Below are 19390 nucleotides of genomic sequence, written 5' to 3'. Positions count from 1 at the left end.
ACCTCAGCATTTAGGAGGCTCAGGCAGGAGGAGCATGAGTTTGAGGCTAGCTATAGACAGTCAATATTCTGGCACAGATTAGTCTATTTCAATCTTCCCTGTGGTGCACACATTGTGGTCCCCCTTTTCGCTATGTAGCACTGATACCTGTTTAAATAGAAAGGAGAACAAATCTCATTAATAAAGACACTTGGGACAGGAGAACTGTAATTTGTAGCCATGTTTCTCTGCTGACAAAAAAAAGGGGGGCACTTTCCCCCCCATCTCCCTCTTACCTTGCCCCTACTTTTTCCTGTGTATCCCCCTTCCTCCTTCCTTTTCCTGTGTACCCCCTCTCCCCTTCTTTCCTTCCTAGACTTTGAATATAGAAAAGTTCTGGTCAAGAAGCAAGCTATAAGCATCTTTAAGGGGCTGGAGGGATGGCTCAGTCATTAAAGAATGCTTCCTGCTCTTGTGACTTGAGTTTAGTTCTTAAGGAAGCACCTGTTTCCATGGCTCCAGCTCCAGGGCATTAGACATCCCTTCTTGCCTCCTTGTGCACACACAAATACACATAAATAAAAATAAGATATCATTACTTTTGTTTCAGAAAAAATGATAAATTTTGTTTTTCTTGGAGTTTTCTTGGCATAGAGTGTGGGCTATGGCGGTGTGAAACTGTTGATGTGATAGTTACGTGAGGGAGATGAGAAATCCCTTGAGGACTAGAGAGAATCTCAGCTTGGAAAGGCCTTTTTAAATGTGGAGAAGTTGAGGTGGTTGTGTTGGCTCAGCAGATTAAGACACCTGTGGCTGAGTTTGGTTCTGGAATCCATATGGTAAAAGGGGAGAACCAACTTTGGCAGGTTGTTTTCTGACCTCATATGTAATGTGGCACCTGCATCTCCCAAATAACCAAGTAAATAAATAGATGTCAGTAAGAAAGCAGTGAAAATGTGGAAAGATTAAGGGTCAGTAAGGTGAGTTTCCCAGACTAGTAAATTGCAGTAGGACCAGGTCCGTTTTTTAGAAGTAACTTTCTGTGCTGTACAGGTTGAGTGAAGGAGGTAGCTGCTGCAACAGTTCCTGCTAGAAGCCAACATCTACTTTATGCTTAAGAAACTTGCAAACATGACTGTTCCGTTTTTCTTTTTCTTTGCCATTTAAAACAGGGCTTCATATCACAAGCTGCCTGGAACCTGCTATGTATCCTAGAATGGCATTGAACTTCTGATTCTCATGCCCTGTTTTCTCAGATTGAGGGATTACAGATATGTTGGGAAGGGGCTAACTCCTTGTGTCAGAAAGTCAAGATGATCTTCAACTACATAGCTAACCTGGGCTACAGAAGACTTTGTCTCAAAACAAAGAAACCAACACACTAAATACTCACTATGAAAGTAAGCAAACAAACAAAAAATTTAGTACAGCATAGTAGACTCTGTTTGTAAGATGTGGGCAGCTCATACCTCTAATCCCAGCACTGTGGAGGTGGAAGAGGCAGGAGGGCTGAGAGTTCAAGACCATTTTCAAATGTATAAGAGTTTGAGGCTACCTGGCACATATGAGACACACTTTATTTATTTGTTTGTTTATTTATTTTATTTATTTATATTTTGGTTTTTTCGTGACAGGGTTTCTCTGTAGCTTTGGAGCCTGTCCTGGAACTAGCTCTTGTAGACCAGGCTGGCCTCGAACTCACAGAGATCCGCCTGCCTTTGTCTCCCGAGTGCAGGATTAAAGGCGTGTGCCACCGCTGCCTGGCACTTTTTTTTATTTCTTGAAAAATTTTTGTGTGTATGTTTTTGTCTGAATGTGTGTCTGTGTACCACTTGTATGCCTGATGTGCTTGAAGGAGGTAGAGGTAATCTGACACAGGTGTTAGAATTTGGACTGTGTTCTCTGGAAGAGTAGCAGCCAACTCCCCCCCCCCCCCCCCCTTAGGTTTTCCGAGACAAGGGTTTCTCTGTAGCTTTGGAGCCTGTCCTGGAACTAGCTCTTGTAGACCAGATTGGCCTCAAATTCAGAGAGATCTGCCTGCTTCTGCCTGCCGAGTGCTGGGATTAAAGGTGTGCACCATTACCTCCCAGCAAGTAGCCAACTCTCTTAATCATTGAGCCATCTCTCTAGCCTGAGATACCTGCCCCCCACCCCCCTTTTAGGTTTAGGGTTCAAGTTAAAGAAAGAAAAACCTAGCCACTTCCTTTTATAATTATCCATCCAACTTCTTTATCTACAGCTGTCTTTATAAAGTTTGGTTGCTTTCAGGGGATATAGTTAAGGTAATTGAGTCTTCAGGAACGTCTTTATCTGAACCCTGTTCTAATAAAGGGCCATGGGCTTATTTTTGTTTCCTCATTAACTGTTATCTTTGATCCAGAAGAAAATGTTTCGGGGTAACAGATACGGCATCCTGGCAGATGATGTAATAGAAGGTTCTCTATTTTTAAAACTTGTAATCACTTTTGCTTTTTTATGTTTTTGGTTTCTTAAGACAGGGTCTCTCTGTGTAGTTCTTGCTGTCCTTGAACTCACTATGTAAACCAGGCTGGCCTCCAACTTAGAGATTCACCGTCTCTGCCCCCTGAGTGCTGGGACTAAAGGCGTGTGTCACCACTCTCAGCAACTGCTTTTTTTCCTTCCTTTAATTTTATGTGTTTGGATGTTTTGCCTGCATGTATATCTGTGTGCCATGTATGTGCCTGGTGCCCTCAGAGGCCTGAAGAGAATGTCAGATCCTCTGGAACTAGAGTTGCAAGTGATTATAAGCTGATCCAACTCTAGGCTTGAGGAGGATTCTGACATTGGAACTCAGGTCCTTGTCTCACAAACACTTTTACTCCCTGAGCTGCCTTGCCAGGTACAGAATTCTCTTAAGTTTAATCTCCTTTATATCTTAGTAAATACCACATGTGTTATTATTGACTAGAAGGTACTGGGAAAAAGAGAGTAAGTTCTCAGTTTTTATTGTTGACCATGTCATCTGGGATAGCCTTTTGTTGATCTGTTGGAAGAGTGCTTTGAACTCAGAAATGCACTGTAAAGACTTAACTGACGTCTGTTATTTACTTACTTTGAGACAGGGTCTCATTATATAACCCTTCATATCCTGGAACTCACTAAGTAGATCAGTCTGGTCTTGAACTCAAAGAAATACAGCTGCCTGATTTTCTAGTGCACCATCACTTGATTTACTTTTGTTTATTTGTTTATTTTTAAGACACAGGATCTCATGTGACCAGTCCGAGGTGGAACTTCTTATATATTCAAAGCTGACTTTATAGTTCTGTGTCCCTCTCGAATCCTGGGAGAAAATTATTTTTATTGTTTATGTATTGTAGGCAGTGATATATAAAGAGGCTTGCATGTCATGGCATGCGTGAAAAGGTCAGAGTTCAGTTTGTGGGAATTGGCTCTCTCCTTCCATTATGTGGGTTCCAGGTAAAAGACCCTCAGAGAGGACCTTTCCTCCGATGATGAAGACCCCAGAACCAGGACACTCCAAGACCAAACCACAGGATGCAATTAGCAAGAGGTTTATTGAGTAGACACAGGTACCTGCGGGCGGCAAGATCTCTTGGAAGACTTGCGCGCTTGCCAACTGGAGGGCGGGCTTTTTATAGGGAAGAGCAAAAAGCAAGTTTACAGAAGCAAAAGCGTGGTTATCAGAATGAGGCGGGGGGGGGGGGCATGAATGGTTTCCTCTCTCAGCATGGATCCTGTTTTGCAGTCAACCTGCTTTGTTGATGTCCTATCTTATGGATATCCTGCCTTGCAGTCTTCCTATCTCATAGACATCCTGCTCTCTCAAGCACATGGGATGTTCTTACGAGAGCTGGCTGGCTGCTGATCCGGAGAATTTTATTTTTAAGCAAACAGGATGTTCCCCCGGGAGCATGCTAGCTGCGGGTTTTGAGGAGTGGGTCTGTAGGGTCTTTCATTGGGATCAACTGTGGTGGCAAGTACTTTTATCTGCAGAGTCATCTTGCTGATCTGGCTTAATTATTGACTCATTTTCTGTTTTTAATTTTACAAAAAAAAGTGCTTATTAAAATCTCATTGGGCCAAGGAGAAGGGTCATTAAAGTGCTTGTACTACAAGTGTGGTGCTTGGAGTTTGGATCATCAGAACCCACGTAAATGTTTGGATGGGTGTGTTGTGCCACTGTAGTCCCAGCACTGGGAAGGCAAGGACAGAGTTCCCCAGTAAGTTGGCTAGCCAGATCAGAGCGCTGAACTCAATGGGTAGACCTTGCCCCCACCCCCACATGTGAAAAAGAAAATAATCTTAATTATTTTACTGTCATGTTTCTTTATGGGGATGGCCTTTAAGCAGTCATTTGAACTTGGTTCTGCTAGAGGCTTGTTTGTATATCTACTTATCGTTTTGTGAATTTAGAAGTTGTTTTAATTTATTGTTGGGTTTTGTTTATTTCCTGGATTTTGGGGAGGTGACTGATAGGGAAACTGGGTGAAACTTTTTAGCCTGCCAGCATTGAACCAGAAAGTCTCTTGCCTCAACCTCAGGAATGCTGGATTATAGTTTTGGGCCACCACACTCCGATGTTCAGTGTGACTTTCATTTTTTTTTTAATTACTAAAAAGCACCTGTCAGGAGATTAAAGAATTGTTATGGCTGAAAGCTAGAAGATGCCGCATTTGATACAAGTTTATCTAATTTCTTTTAGTTGTTTGCTGTTGTTTGATTTTCTAAAATCTTTAATATTACCACTGTGCCTGACTGTCACTTTTGCGGGGGCGCGTATATTATCATTGAGTTGAAGGAAGACATATTTTTAAGTCTTTTTGTCATAGATTGGCTAGTCACTTTCTGGGTATTTTGTTTTATCAGTGTTATATGAGGATACTTCACTGTAGTACAAACTGAAGGGAGAAAAACAGAAACAGTACTCTTAAAATGCGTGTATATGTGAAATGAGTGTGCGCTATTTTCCCTTTAAATAAAACAATTAATGGTTTTCTGAGACAGGGCTTCTCTGCGCAACAGCCTTGACTGCCCTAGACTCTACTTTTAGACCAGTCTGGCCTTGAACTCATAGATATCCCCCTTCCTCTCGAGTGCTGAAATAAAAGGCGAGTGCCATCACAATTTTTTAATAAATAAATTATTTGGGTTAATTTCTGCTGGTTTCATTTTCCTAAATAGGGGATCTGATGAAGAGTGCCGCTGGGGAGTTTGCAGATGACCCGTGCTCTTCTGTGAAGCGAGGTAACATGGTGCGCGCAGCTCGAGCTTTGCTCTCTGCTGTTACCCGGCTGCTGATTCTGGCTGACATGGCAGATGTCTACAAGTTACTTGTTCAGCTGAAAGTTGTAAGTTTGGGTCTATATCTCTAATTTCCTCTTTGTGTCATAGTGAAGGTGATGCTGTCCATACTTAGTTTAGCATTAAGATTTAATTTGGTTTTGAACCAGTGATGGCTTTATTCAGTTTCTTCTTTATGTCAAGTATAATACTCTATTATAGGTCACTGTTGTCTTGGTTTTACTGAAGAAATTGTAGCAAAGGTGTTCTGACTGTCTTTATAATACTCCTTGTATGTTTCTGTGTATTGTTAGCATTCTAGAATTAGAAAACCAAAATATAAACTGGTTCGGGGCTTCCCACCTCCTTCTAAGCACTCGGGTAATATGAGGGTGTATCAACAACAATGTGATTGCTTGGATTGTTTTCTGAATAGTTGTTAAAGAAGGCGGAGTCTTAGAATTTATTCATTTTATTTATAGATTTGTCTGGTTTTGCTTTTGGGGGTTGTGTTTTTTAGGTGGAAGATGGTATATTGAAATTGAAGAATGCCGGAAATGAGCAAGACTTAGGGATACAGTACAAGGCTCTGAAACCGGAAGTAGACAAGCTGAATATTATGGCAGCGAAAAGACAACAGGTACAAGCATGATTCGCAGACATTTTGTAATATTATTTACTTACTTAGCTTACGTAGTCCTTTGTTGAGACAAGGTCTTACAGCCCTGGCTGACCTGGAACTCACTATGTAAAACAGGTTGGATAGTATTTTATTATATCCAGTGGAGAAGACCTAGTTTGTCTAAATTTTCTAATGGTATCATTACTTTTTCCCATTCATGTAGTTTCAATAAGAGCTTAAATTAAGAGATATTTTTTCAGCCTGGCTGCAGTGGCGCATGCCTTTAATCTCAGGACTCGAGAGACAGAGATAGGCTGATCTCTGAGTTTGAGGTAAGCCTGACCTGTAGAGCGAGTTCCAGGACAGCAGGGACACACAGGAAAAACCCTGTCTTGAACTCCTGCCCCCCTCAATTCTTTTTAGTATTGTGCCAAAGCAAAGCTATAATTTTCACTCAGATTTTCATAATATGTTTGCTTCACATAGTTCAAGGCTGTTCTTAAACTTACGATCTTCCTGTCTTATGAATTCTCCCCAATATCTGAGTACTGGGATTAAAGGCATGTACCAGGATATTTGGCTAAATTGTATTAAGCTAAACATAGTATCAGTCAAGAACTTGTGTCTAATTGTAGAAGCTTAGTAGAAAGTAATTTTGCTTTAGTTTTAATTTTTCTGTGCCCTGAGTCCATTAGGAGTTCCTCATACTTTAGCAATTCTCAGTCTGTATGCCTCAAACCATTTGGCAAACCTCTAGCTCCATAAATATTCACATTACAGTTTAGTAGCAAAATTACAGTTATAAAGTAGCAATGAAAGTAATTTTATGGTTGGGGTCATCACATATGAGGATCTCTATTAAAAGGTGACAGCGTTAGGAAGGTTGAGGACCACCGATATACATGATATCATTGTATTAAAGAGAAATATCAGTAAGTGTTAAATGTTCTTGAAATAAGATACCAAAAAAACTTAGTTTCTCTGTGTCTGATTTCTACCCTTGTTTGCCCTCTGCCTGCCTTAGGAATATGACCTGTCTGGATGTACCCATGAGCTCACTTTTCTTTAGGTTCCTGTTGAGGTTTGGCCAGTGGAAACATGATAGAAAATCTGAAGAGAAAGGAGAATGAAGCTGTGCTTTGTATAGGCTCTTCCCTGCTGCTGGTCTTCGGTCACTAAAAGGCACTCTCTGTAGACCTTGTTTCTAAGTTTTGGTTACTGCCGGCTCTTGTTCCTTCAGGCCTGGTGTTCCAGTGGCCTTATGTTTTACCCTTTACTTATATCTTTTTTTGTAACAGTCATTATTTTAATTCTTCATTATATTGCCTTTTTTTTCCTGTTGAGATTTTGAGTGATACAAGCTTCCCAGTTTCTTGTGTTTCACCTTTTCACAGATTATACTTAATTTACCCTATCCCATCCTGGGATGGAACCTAGGGTCTTGGCAAGTGTTTTACTCTCAGCTACACCCCTAAATGTAGTTTGCTTAATTCTTTTTACCTTTAGATTTTTTTTATTTAGCTCATGGTTCTGAAAGTTTGGGATGTCCAAGAGCAATATGCCATTACCAGCAATTGAGAAGACCCTTCTTACTACATTGAGCCGACAGAGAGCTTCCTTTGTCAAAAATGCTCGGGTCTCTTCCTTGCCTTACAAAGTCACTAATGTCACCATTGGGGTTACACTTTTCATGAAATATTTAATTTCTGTTTGCTTCCCAAAGGCCCCACCTTCAAATATTAATGTGATTTTTGGCATTGTTTCCAAGATATAAATGTGGGAGTTGGGTACATTAATACCGTAGCCAGAGTAAAGGTGATGGCAGAGGTAAGGGGTACACCTGTGAAGCTTTGTAGAGTATGACCTGTGCCTCATTGTTAGCTATGGTTCCTCAACATACAGAGTATTTTGATGTTCAGCTGTCATCTATTCTTATACAGAAAGACTTTTGAGATATTTGTAAGAAATCAGTGCCTCTTATTCCTTAGCTAATCTGCATACTCTGACTTGCATGATTGTTTTCTGAAACACTCCACAACTGTTTGGCAATGGTACTGTTGGTGTTTTATTTGTTTAAATCTGTACTGGTTGGGTTTTTACCAGGTACCAGGTATAGTCATTTTTATGCATAAACATCTGATCAAGTGTGTCTATGGCTACAGTTCTATATTGTTTAGAGGTAAACAAAAAGAAACTTACACTTGAATTTCCAGTTCTTTTAGTAGAGTCATGTTAGATTACTTGGAGTTTAGCTTTTATTTTTTATTTACAGTGCATGGGATGAATAAGTCAGTAGTTTTTATAAAGTAGTTTTTCCTCTGTATGTTTTCTGTTTGTCCTTAGTTTGCTTGAACTATAACCAGATTGGTGAAGTTGAGAAATCATGACACAATCTAAAACACAGAATTCTTTTATAAATTAACTTGTCATGCTGCTTTATAGCTTACTTTTCACCAAAATTTGAATTACTAATCAGCACTGTATAGCTTGAGGAATACTTAGTGATTGATTTATTCATATTGTAATACTAATTAATACCCACATTAGTGCCCATTTTACTATCTTATAACAAAAACCCGTACAAGGTAGAAATGACTCTAAAGAGGGAAAGTAGAACTTCAGCAACTAGGATAGATGAGATTCGGTTGTTAGTCTCTTCATTGTTTAAAATTTATCCCTAATGCTTGGCAAATGGCAAATGAAAAGTTTGTTCAGAAAATGCTCACATAGAAAAATTCCGGTTATTTAAGTATCATCACTAATCAGTACTTATTATACTTTATTCTTGAATGATCACTAACTCTCTAAAGTCACAGGACTTTGTTTTTAAACAGCCTAATATAGTCTTTGGAAAAGTGGAAGTTTCTTGTCCTAGACTTGTCAATGACTTAGGGAGGTCGGGTGTTGGTACCTTATTCTGGTGCCTGTAAATTTTAGGTAGTCATGGGCATCTCTGACAGCCTTTGTAAGAGACTGAGCTTTTAAGCACATAGGAAGCTCAGGATGATCATACATATAAATGATAAATAAAGCGAACAGCGGCCCTAGGAGGCTTGAGGTTTTTGATGTTGTGGTGAGAGCAAAACATTCAGAAAACGCCCACAGAATGTGCATGCCACATGTTTAAGGCATAACTTAGATCCTTTTTTTTTTAAAAACTCCTAAACTGGTTGGCCTAGTAGCTCAGGTTTCTTATTAACTCATAACTTATATTATCCCATAATTCTTGTCTATGTTAGCTACGTGGCTTGGTACATTTTTCGGCGAGGCAGTCACATCTTGTTTGCTCTGTGTCTGGGTCACTATTGCAGACTGAAACTTCCCTCTTTCATAATTCTTGCTGCCCCACCTCTACTTCCTGCCTGGCTACTGGCCAATCAGCGTTTATTAAAAATAATACAAGTGACAGGATAAAAGACATTGTCTCACAGCACCCCACCCCCTTTATTTAAACAAGAACTCTGGATCTAATATCCATTGTTTAGCTTTTCTCCTGACCATTATTCATAACAACTTGTAACCAACATTCTAAACAAAGGGAAATATCCATAGTTCATTTTTTTGGGAATGTGGGCATGGTTTTCCAGGCTACTTACTGCTGATTGGGGGTGCTGATAATCTTATGAGGACCTAAAGAAAATTTTGAATTATGGTCAGGTTCTGAATGGAATATTCTGTGAGGCTTGTTTATCTCAGCTAGCAGTCTTGAAACTGTTCTGGATGTAGAACCCAGACTTATGGGCCATCCACTCCTATTGGAGATTTCTCAGGGGGGTCTTCCTTGATCAAATCTGATTTTTCCTAATCCAGAATGAATCCACAGCCTCTCATTTCCTGTGGATACAAAAGCAAAACCTCTTCTCCAAAGGAACATATCTTTTGACTTAAATTTTGAAGTCAAGGCATTTTCAAAATACATAGGTTAGATTAATCCAGCAGTATTTATAATCAAATGTCTTTTAGCAGCTTTTGCTCTTTCCTCAGCCATCAAACAATTTAAAGACAACACAACAACATACAGTATCCAGACTCTTTGTGTATTTGTCATCTTTACGTAGCTTTATTTTAAACTCTATTTCTTTTATTTTTAATTTTTGGCTTTTGAGACAGGGTTTCTCTGTGTATCTTTGTCCTGGAACTAACTCTGTAGACCAGGCTATCATTGAACTCACAGAGATCTGCCTGCCTCTGCCTACCAAGTGCTGGGATTAAAGGTGTATGCCACCACACCTTGAACTCACAGAGATCCTGTCTGCCTCTGCCTTCCAAGTGTTAGGATTAAAGGTATGTGCCATCACACCCAACTACTCCCTTTTTTCTTTTTTCTCTTAAGGACTTTATCTCCCCCCCCAAGCCTACATATATTTTTAAACACACTATAAATTGTTCAGTGGCTTTTTCGTCTTTGAATCTATCTTTACTGTATATCTCTTTTTTTTTCTGACCACATGAGTCTTTAATTTGTTAAGCATTATTGCTAGGATTAAAGCTGTGGCTTTGACGGCTAGATATCCAGCCCATTCCTTAGCTTTTTGAGATTCTAGCCTCATGGCCTAGGTACTAGCCAGAGCCATGTTTATTGCCACAACTCTATGGCATTTCAAGGTCCCTGCCACCAAAAAGCACGTGGTTAGCTTTTCATTAACACCATTTAAGTGTTTCGTGGCAGGACCTCTTAAAAGAGCTGCAAGGTTTTGCAGCTAAAGCTGAGTCAGGAAGCCTTTCTTAAATGAGAGCGCTTGCCTCTAGCAAGCAGATCCCACCCGAGAAAGTGCTGTTATCAATAAGCCGTGCTTAACTCTATTCTTTTCTGTCTAGAATTATTTCCCAAAGTCTGTCAGGTTTTCTGTGGATGCAGTCGTCCACACGTTGGGCACCATTTGTTGACCGAGGTTTCTGTCCCGCCCAATCCTGCAGTCATTCAGGCCCAAAGAAACACATAGAGGTCTACATTAATCATAAACTGGTTGGCTCAGGCTTATAATTCTTGTCTGTGTTAGTCATGTGGCTTGGTACGTTTTTCGGCAAGGCAGTCACATCTTGCTTGCTGTGTCTGGATCACGACTGCATAACTTGAGTCTTGAAATGATTCACAGTCTGGATTCTGTTTCTGAGTATTCAGCCTAATGTGCTAAGCTACAGGGCATTTGGCATCCTGTGAGCTATTACTCAAAAATTCAAGTTCCAAATGAGAAAAGAATTCTAGGTCGAAAAGTAAACTGTCACTGTGTAAGGTTTGAATTAAGATGTAAACCCCCAAATATATGTGAAGTTGAAGTTTCAGAAGAAAGGAACCACTTAGTAGTGTCTCTCATGTTTAAGAAGTTGTCTGGAAAAGAGCCATTAAATAGCTAAGTGAGACTTCTGAGAATTTGACTTTTCTACATTATTTAAATTTTCTCTTCCTGTTCATTAATAAAAACCCAGAGACAGATATATTGGGGTCCAACCTGAAGGTCAGAAAAGCAAACAGCCAGCCACTGGCTCTTACCTATACCTCAGTCCAAAATGGCGATCCTACCTCCAGGAATCCTCAGAATGAGACTGTGTCTGAGTGATGTCTCTTCCTGTTTTATATTCCTCTCTAGGGCTGGGATTAAAGGTGTGCACTACTACTGCCTGATTTCTGTAGCAAACTAGCATGGCTATTGGGATTTAACCAATGGGGCTTTTTTACTACTGATCTTCAGGCAATCTTTAATATTTATTAAAATACAAATGAAATATAACTACTGTTCATACATGTAATACTAGTCTTAAAATCATTAAAAAAATTAGTGACGTTAATGCTGAAAATTTATATTCATACGTAAAATACTGTTGGAGCAGATTTAGAGTTTAGGGTTATTCCTCCTCTGTATCCACATTTACCAAAGATTCCTGTGTGTTTTTACGTTTCAGTAATGGCTGGGTACCAGCCGTGCTTCGTTCCCATCTTGTGTGTCCTTATTACCTAGCATACCCATCCCATTTAGTGTTCTAGATGTCATTAGTTGGAATACTGCCAGCAGCCTGGTGTCCTTGTACTTATGGGATAGAGGAAATGAAAAAGGACATTTTCGCTTAAGACCACATTTATAGAATATTATAAGCATGAATTGAAATCATGGAATATGAGCCTTCACTTTATGACTTAATGGCTAGTGACCTGATTGATTTTTCTTTGTGAAGAGAGTATTGTTTTGTATTCTGAATTGTTCCTCTGGGTAGGAAAAAAAGGGAGGTGTTGTGTACTTAAGGGACTTAATTGCTGGTCATATCTGTACCTAGTTGATTTGCAAAGTTCATACACAAAGGATGTTGTGTTTCATTTTTCACAAAATTCTTGTAATAAACTTAGGTAACTTAAAATTTCATACTATTTCCTTTAAATTTGTCTGTATGTACTTGCATATCTATTTTAGTTATATGGACCTGATCAAGATGTTTTCTGTTGTGACTTCTATTTCATGCTTTATTTAGTACTTTTTTGGTTTAGGTACTTTATTCCATTTTATTCCTCAAAGTGCTAAAAGAGCTATAATACTGTTCCTGTTTTGCATAAGAAAAATTAAACACAGAGTTTACACACAAATGACCACATCACATGGCCTGAGACTTGTGATGTCAGAGCTCCGTCTTAACTTAATTTTGGACTAGGTTAACACAGATATGTCTTGATATAAATAGAATCCTTATAAAAACCCACCAATTTCTTATTTTATTATTTTAGGAACTGAAAGATGTGGGCCATCGTGATCAGATGGCTGCAGCTAGAGGAATCCTGCAGAAAAATGTTCCAATCCTTTATACTGCATCGCAGGCATGCCTACAGCACCCTGATGTTGCAGCCTATAAAGCCAACCGGGACTTGATATACAAGCAGCTACAGCAAGCAGTCACAGGCATTTCTAATGCAGCCCAGGCTACTGCATCGGATGATGCCTCCCAGCACCAGGGTGGCGGCGGTGGAGAGCTGGCATATGCTCTCAACAACTTTGATGTAAGTTATATTTGGAAGGAAACTTGGGGCTCTTCACCATTTGCCAAAAGATAACTGGTTCCTGGGGAAATATGATCAAGGCTTGTGATGAAACCTCATCTTCCAATTAAATTTGTAATCTAAGTAGAAGAAATTATTATGAATCATAAGTTTGCTTTATTGTAACTTGGCTAAAAGCATTTCTCTCTCTTTCTCTCTTTCTCTCTCTCTCTCTCTCTCTCTCTCTCTCTCTCTCTCTCTCTCTCTCTCTCTGTAATGTGGCTAAACTTCTGCATTCTTTTATGCAACTTAGGTTTCCTGTGTGGTCGTGCTTTTTCCTTTTAATATGGTCCTTATTGAGACTCTGAGTCTGGTTTATTCCAACCAGGATTTTGACCATCTGGCAAATGGACCTGTGATAGATACAGAAGCAAACAGAGTGTGTGTAGGCTTTGTCTCTGGGGGACTCATGGTCTAGTGAGAGAGGTAGATAAATTACACTGCAGTCATCTTAGTCTTACCTGACTGTATGGAAAGATTTCTGTACTCTGATTTGCTTTGACTCATGAACACAAAAATTTAAACACATTGAAACAGATTTGAAATTAAATTTTTATAATAATGCTTTTATAGATGATGCCCTATATCTCCTATGTATATGATGTGTATCTTCAATTATCTTTGGTCCTCACGTTAATGTATTGTGCTTTGTTTTTAATTTTAACCCAAAGTAAGTCATGGCCTCCAGTAGATGGCAGTAGTCTTGAGATTTGTTTTGAAACTAGGTCAGGCTGTGTAGCCCAGGCAGATCTCCATCCTACCATCATGCCTCAGCCTTCCCTCATGCCACCATGACTAGCTTTGTTTTAAACCAATTGTTGGAAAAAAACAGGTATAGGTCACAATCATCTTTCATAATGGAAATGTTTTGAAGTATAGCATCAGTGTGATGAAATATATTTTGTTTTCAACAGTTTTTTTTAATTTATGCATTTTGACTTCCCCGTATTGAACATGGATAATTGTTTTTTTTTTTTGCTTATATGCACTGACTCAGAACTTTTCATAAAGCATGAGAAGAGGAAGGTAGTGTTATGCCTAAAGACAATGGTATTTGCATTGAGTTTTTACAAAAAAATTTTTTTTTATATTGCAGAAAATTAAATTCAAGGTCTCATCCATTCATGCTAGGCAAAATACCACTGAACCTAGCCTCTAATTCTCTCACAGAATTAAACATGGAATGACCTTTACAATTGTTGCTATGTCTTATAACATACTCTTACCATTGTTTTCTTCTGCTTCAAACTTGGTAACATAAGTATTTGTCTTTTCAAGGTACTAAGGACCATGTTTGCTCTAAATTGAATAGTAGATTAGAAACATTTGTCTTTTAGGGTCATAGTTTCTTCATTTGTCAGATGAGGGGGCTGTACTAGATAATCTTTACATCATAGTTCTGTGACAGTGTTCAAATCTGTGACCATTTCTTCTTCATTTCTGTGGTCCAGAAGGTATCTAGTCCTCCCTCCCCCAGGACTTGACAGTGTTGGAGGTTAAATGCAGGGTCTTACACATGGTCAGGCTGGTGCTCTACTAATGAGTTACATTTCCAGCCTCGTATTCAACCTTGATCAGAGAAATCCTGTAATCACCACGTCTAGCAAGAAAACTGTCCAGCTAACATGTAGCCTAATGATTAACTGGAGGTGCTGCATGATCACTTTCAAAACCCAAGGTTCTTTGGAAGGAAAGAGAAACGTTTTCTCTTTGAAAAATACCAAGCTTTTGGCCGGAAAAGGAATTGACATCTAAGTTGAAATTATTAATGACATAATTCTATGAAGAAAACAAAATTAAAACCAAAATATTTGGGTAGACATTTATTGGTGCGAAGTTGTATTTAATAGACATGTGAGTAGTTGACTATCAGTTCCTTATAAATGCATTTCTTGAGGAACAAAAGCCAGTACTTTGTTTAAATCTGTCTTATAGCAGTTACAGATTGCACATAAAGAGATTTCTTATTTTCCTTATAATTATCATTTGAAAATTTTAATAACCAGTACTATGCAGGCTGACCTTTAGATGTTTAGGGAAAGTAATGTGAACATGGTATATTGTGTTTGCATTTGTGATAACATATTTTATTCAGACCCTGTTTGGCAAATAGTGCTCTCTTTGAGAACTGATTACTGATACGATTTGGCAACTCACATGGAACGACCTTTGTCTCTTATAAAGAACGCATTTTAGGTATTGGGATTGCATCTTTTTTTTTTAAAAAAAATTTATTTCACTTTATTTTATGTGTATTGGTGTGAAGGTATCAAATCCCCTGGAACTAGAGTTACAGACAGTTGTGAGCTGCCATGTGGGTGCTGGGAATTGAACCTGGGTCCTCTGGAAGAACAGCTAGTGCTCTTAACCACTGAGCCATCTCTCTAGCCCTGGAATTACATCTTGATAGTTTTAATCAGTACTTTCCTTGCCTTTTGAATAACTGAGGGAACAGAAATGAGTATTGATATCAGTAACGCTTTCTCTGTAGAAACAAATCATTGTGGATCCCTTGAGCTTCAGTGAGGAACGCTTTAGACCTTCACTGGAGGAGCGCCTGGAAAGCATTATTAGTGGAGCTGCCCTGATGGCTGACTCCTCCTGCACGCGTGATGACCGTCGTGAGCGCATCGTGGCAGAATGTAATGCTGTCCGCCAGGCTCTACAGGACCTGCTTTCAGAGTACATGGGCAATGTGAGTGTCAGAATTTCTCTTTGAACTAAGATGTCTGTTGGTGACCCCCTAAAAAAGACTCATTTCTCTCTCTCTCTCTCTCTCTCTCTCTCTCTCTCTCTCTCTCTCTCTCTCTCTTCATTCACTCACTCACCTATTATTTGTTTGTTTGTTTATTTATTTACTGTGGTGTTTTACCTACATGTGGGGCTAGAAAGATGACTCAGTCTTTAAAGTCTTGCTGTGCAAGGGTGTTGACTTGAATTCAGGTCCTTAGCACCTATTTAAAAAAGTAGGTATGGTGGTGCTTGCCTATAATCTCTGAACTGGGAGGCAGAGACGGGTGGATATCTAGGTCTTCTTAATCAATCAATCTAGCCAAATCCTGTGAGCTCCCAACTCAGTAAGAAACCTGTCTAAAAAGATAATAATGGAGAGCAACCGAGGAAGACACCAGAGGCTTCCACACACATGTGCACATATGTGCACCTATATAAAAGGAAATGCACATCAGAAAGAAAACAATATTATAAAATTTGATATTTGACTTTTTTAACTATAGAAAATACCATAACTGTTGGTTTTTTATCTTTATGTGCCTTTCCTTCCCCTTAAGCTCCTGCCACTCCAATTATTTAGTTCTAGCTTAAAATTACTATAATTTAGATTGTATACCCAGTATTTTGCTGTTCTAAGGAAGGAATAAATAAATAAAAGTATCTTAAAGGATCTCCTGTGCCCCTACTAGACTGACTGCCCCATGCTGACACTACTTTGCTTTGTGTAAATAATAGTGGATGTGAATCTTTGACTGTGGTGTGCTGAGTATGAATGACCTCATCCTTGAGCACTTGGTATAGTGAAGATATTGTTTCTGTGTACAATAGTGAACTGTTTCATTAACTATTAATACATTTTTCAAAGTAACGTGTTTTAAAGGGAGAAGTGATGAAACAAATTAGTTATTCCTAGTGATTTTATATTTTGTTTTACTTATCACTTTTACAAATAAAGATATTGGTTGATAATCTTTTCTCATATGTTCTTTGCTACACATGTTGTTTTGTTCACTTACATGCCTTTATCAATGAAAGGGTAATGGTGAGCCATGATGCTGTTCCCGGGGTGAGGATGAATGCTTTTCTGTTTTTACCTAATTTAACCATATGTGAAGTTAGTGAAGCATATTATTTTAAGTTGTTGCCACACTTTGATTGTAGGCAATCTACCTAAGAAAAATGAGATTAGAAGTTGAGTTTAATAGATAGTAGTGAGAGTCTCAGTGGATATATGGGATTCATTAAAAAATGCTTGTCTGTGGATTGAATATAAAATCTTGAAAAAGTGTATAGGTTGAAGGGTGACTGATAATGTAGGAATCATGAGCCAGAGCGTGTATGTGGATCATCTGTTATTTTGTACAGCACTGAAAGTCATATGGAAGTGTTCAGTGCAGTTGTGATCAGAAAACTACTTTGAGTATATTCCAGTAGGCATATGATAATCATATAGAACTTTGTAAATAGTCTGCAAAATAGCCCTTGAAATTATGGGATTGCTCAGACTCTACCCAGTCACCCTGGTCATGAGTAATCTGATTTCTTCCTTGGATGCCATACAACTAATATTACTTTCTCTTTATGTTATGGATATAGGAAAATGTATAAACATTCATACAGCAAATATATACTAAGACTACAGTGTTGCACTCTTTGGTGGGCACTAAGATAATAATTGATGTTTAGGCTAAAATTTAAATATTATTGTGGGGGTCATGAGAGAACTTTTCTTGATTCAGATTGGGAAATTATCTTTGGGTATTTCTTTTCATCATCAGTTCATGGAACATTAAAAGGCTCAGTCTTGTCAAGATTTAATAAAAGCCAGGAGTGATAGCCTACACACTTTACAGGCATTTGAGTCTCTGTGAGTTCCAGGCTAGCCAGTAAAACATAGTGAGACTTTATCTTAAAATTAATGGAGTTAGAGTTGAAAAGAGGGCCCGGTAGTTAAGAGTGTTTCCTACTCTTCCAGGGACCCAAGTTCATTTTCCAACACTTTATTGGGCAGCTCACAACTACCTGATAAGACTGTCACTAATGGAACAGTAAAAAAATTTATGGTAATTGGGGCCTGGAGAAATGGCTTATTGGTTAAGAACATGGGCTGCTCTTGTTGAGGACCTAAGTTTGATCTCCAGCACCCAGATTGTGACTAATAACCATCTGTAATTCCAGTTTCAGATGGTATTGACACCCTTGTCTGGCCTCTGAGGACACCTGGCTACACATGGCAGGTGTATATATCCATCCACCCATATACACAAAAATAGTAAAAGAAAGAAAATGCTAAGTGCTTAATTAACATTAGCGCTCTCACAAGAGAGGTTGAGAATTGTGCCACCCATCCATTATACAGTTAAGAGCACTTTATGCTCTTGCAAAGGACTCAGGAGTTGTCCCCCCCCCCCCCTTTTTTTTTTTACTTTAAGCTTGCTTGATTTTCTTTATTTTTCTATTTGGCTTGCTGGGTGAGACTAAGCCAAGCCTATATCTTTATTGTTACTGAAGTTTCCACATTTCCCTCCATCTCCTGCTGAAGGCCATTTTGAACTGTACCATTATTTATTATCTCCTCAGTGTTCGCAGTTTTTCACTTAATTGTATACTTCCTTGAATTGTTATTTAATTGCATTTCCTTTATTAATATAATTTCTGAAAGTAGGTTTTAAACTTCTGGAAGACCAAACTATTAAAAAAGCCTCTTATGGTCTGTATACTGCTAGAAGAAGTACTCGGTAAAAGTACACTTAATGAATTCATGCTGACATGGGAGAATGAGGAAAATGAACAGTTTTGCATATTCATGTTGCTAAGAATATGCATGTGTGGGGAAAAAAACCCAAAAAACTCAATCTTGCTCTTACAGACTTTGTATTGTGTGTGTGTGTGTGTGTGTGTGTGTGTGTGTGAGAGAGAGAGAGAGAGAGAGAGAGAGAGAGAGAGAGAGAGAGTGAGAGAGTGAGAGTGAGAGAGAGAGAGAGAGAGAGAGAGAGAGAGAGAGAGAGAGAGAGAGATTTTCTGAATGTCTTTTGTTTTACAGATAACATTTTTTGGAAAAAAAATTAAACCCAAGGACTCTGAAGTAGGTAATTAGTGAAAGTGATATCTTAGTTCAGAATGAGATCAAACTTAAATTAGGTGACTACCAAACTCCCTTTTAAAGGCTCTTAAGGACAAGGGATGGAAGGTTAGGTAGTCTTGTCTTGAGTTCACTCACTGTGTAGACTGTGTAAGTGATAGATATTGATGTAAAAGTAATATAGCTGACTCTACTTAACATGGAAATGCCACAGAGGCATCATAGTAGAAGGGTCTAGAGTAGATCCTTGTGGTTCTACAAATGCTTGCTCAATTCCATTAAAATGAAACCTGGTGATTGTGGTTCAATTTATTTTGCTTCTCATCTATCGGCTTAAAGTTGCACTGGGTATGGAGGTTCTAGAGAGTAAAAAAAGCTTTGGATGAGTGTCATAATCTTTGAGGATTTCAGAGTAAGTGGATTGAAATTAATTAAGCCTGGTGTGGCTGTGCATGCTTTAATCAGTTTCGGCACCCAGGAAACATGCAGGAGGACCGAGTTTGAGGCCAGTCTAGGCTATATAGTAAAATCCTGTCTCAAAGGAGGAAAAAAAATTTCCTTTAAACCTTAATACTTACTTCTGTATATAAGCACAAAATACTTGTTTAAGTAGGGTTTACAGTTTGTTGTCAGGTTAGCTTAGCAAAATGTTCAGGACACTCAATTTTTGCAATGAAATCCATTTGGT

The 19390-nt window shown here is 38.7% G+C and overlaps 1 protein-coding gene across 2 annotated transcripts in view; it reads left to right on the top strand.

Annotated features, from left to right (window-relative positions):
- Positions 1-19390, top strand: part of Ctnna1 (catenin alpha 1) — a 125962-nt gene that overhangs the window by 42384 nt on the left and 64188 nt on the right. For both annotated transcript variants that reach the window (XM_075968974.1, XM_075968973.1), the window contains exons 4-7: positions 5146-5312; positions 5765-5884; positions 12579-12848; positions 15379-15582. In XM_075968974.1, coding sequence (XP_075825089.1) covers positions 5146-5312; positions 5765-5884; positions 12579-12848; positions 15379-15582 — 761 coding nt within the window. The remainder of the gene's footprint in view (positions 1-5145; positions 5313-5764; positions 5885-12578; positions 12849-15378; positions 15583-19390) is intronic.

Source organism: Microtus pennsylvanicus, chromosome 4, assembly GCF_037038515.1.
Source record: "Microtus pennsylvanicus isolate mMicPen1 chromosome 4, mMicPen1.hap1, whole genome shotgun sequence".
Taxonomy (NCBI): domain Eukaryota; kingdom Metazoa; phylum Chordata; class Mammalia; order Rodentia; family Cricetidae; genus Microtus; species Microtus pennsylvanicus.
The sequence above is the reverse complement of the archived record's forward strand: the minus strand, read 5'-3'. Positions and strand labels throughout refer to the sequence as shown.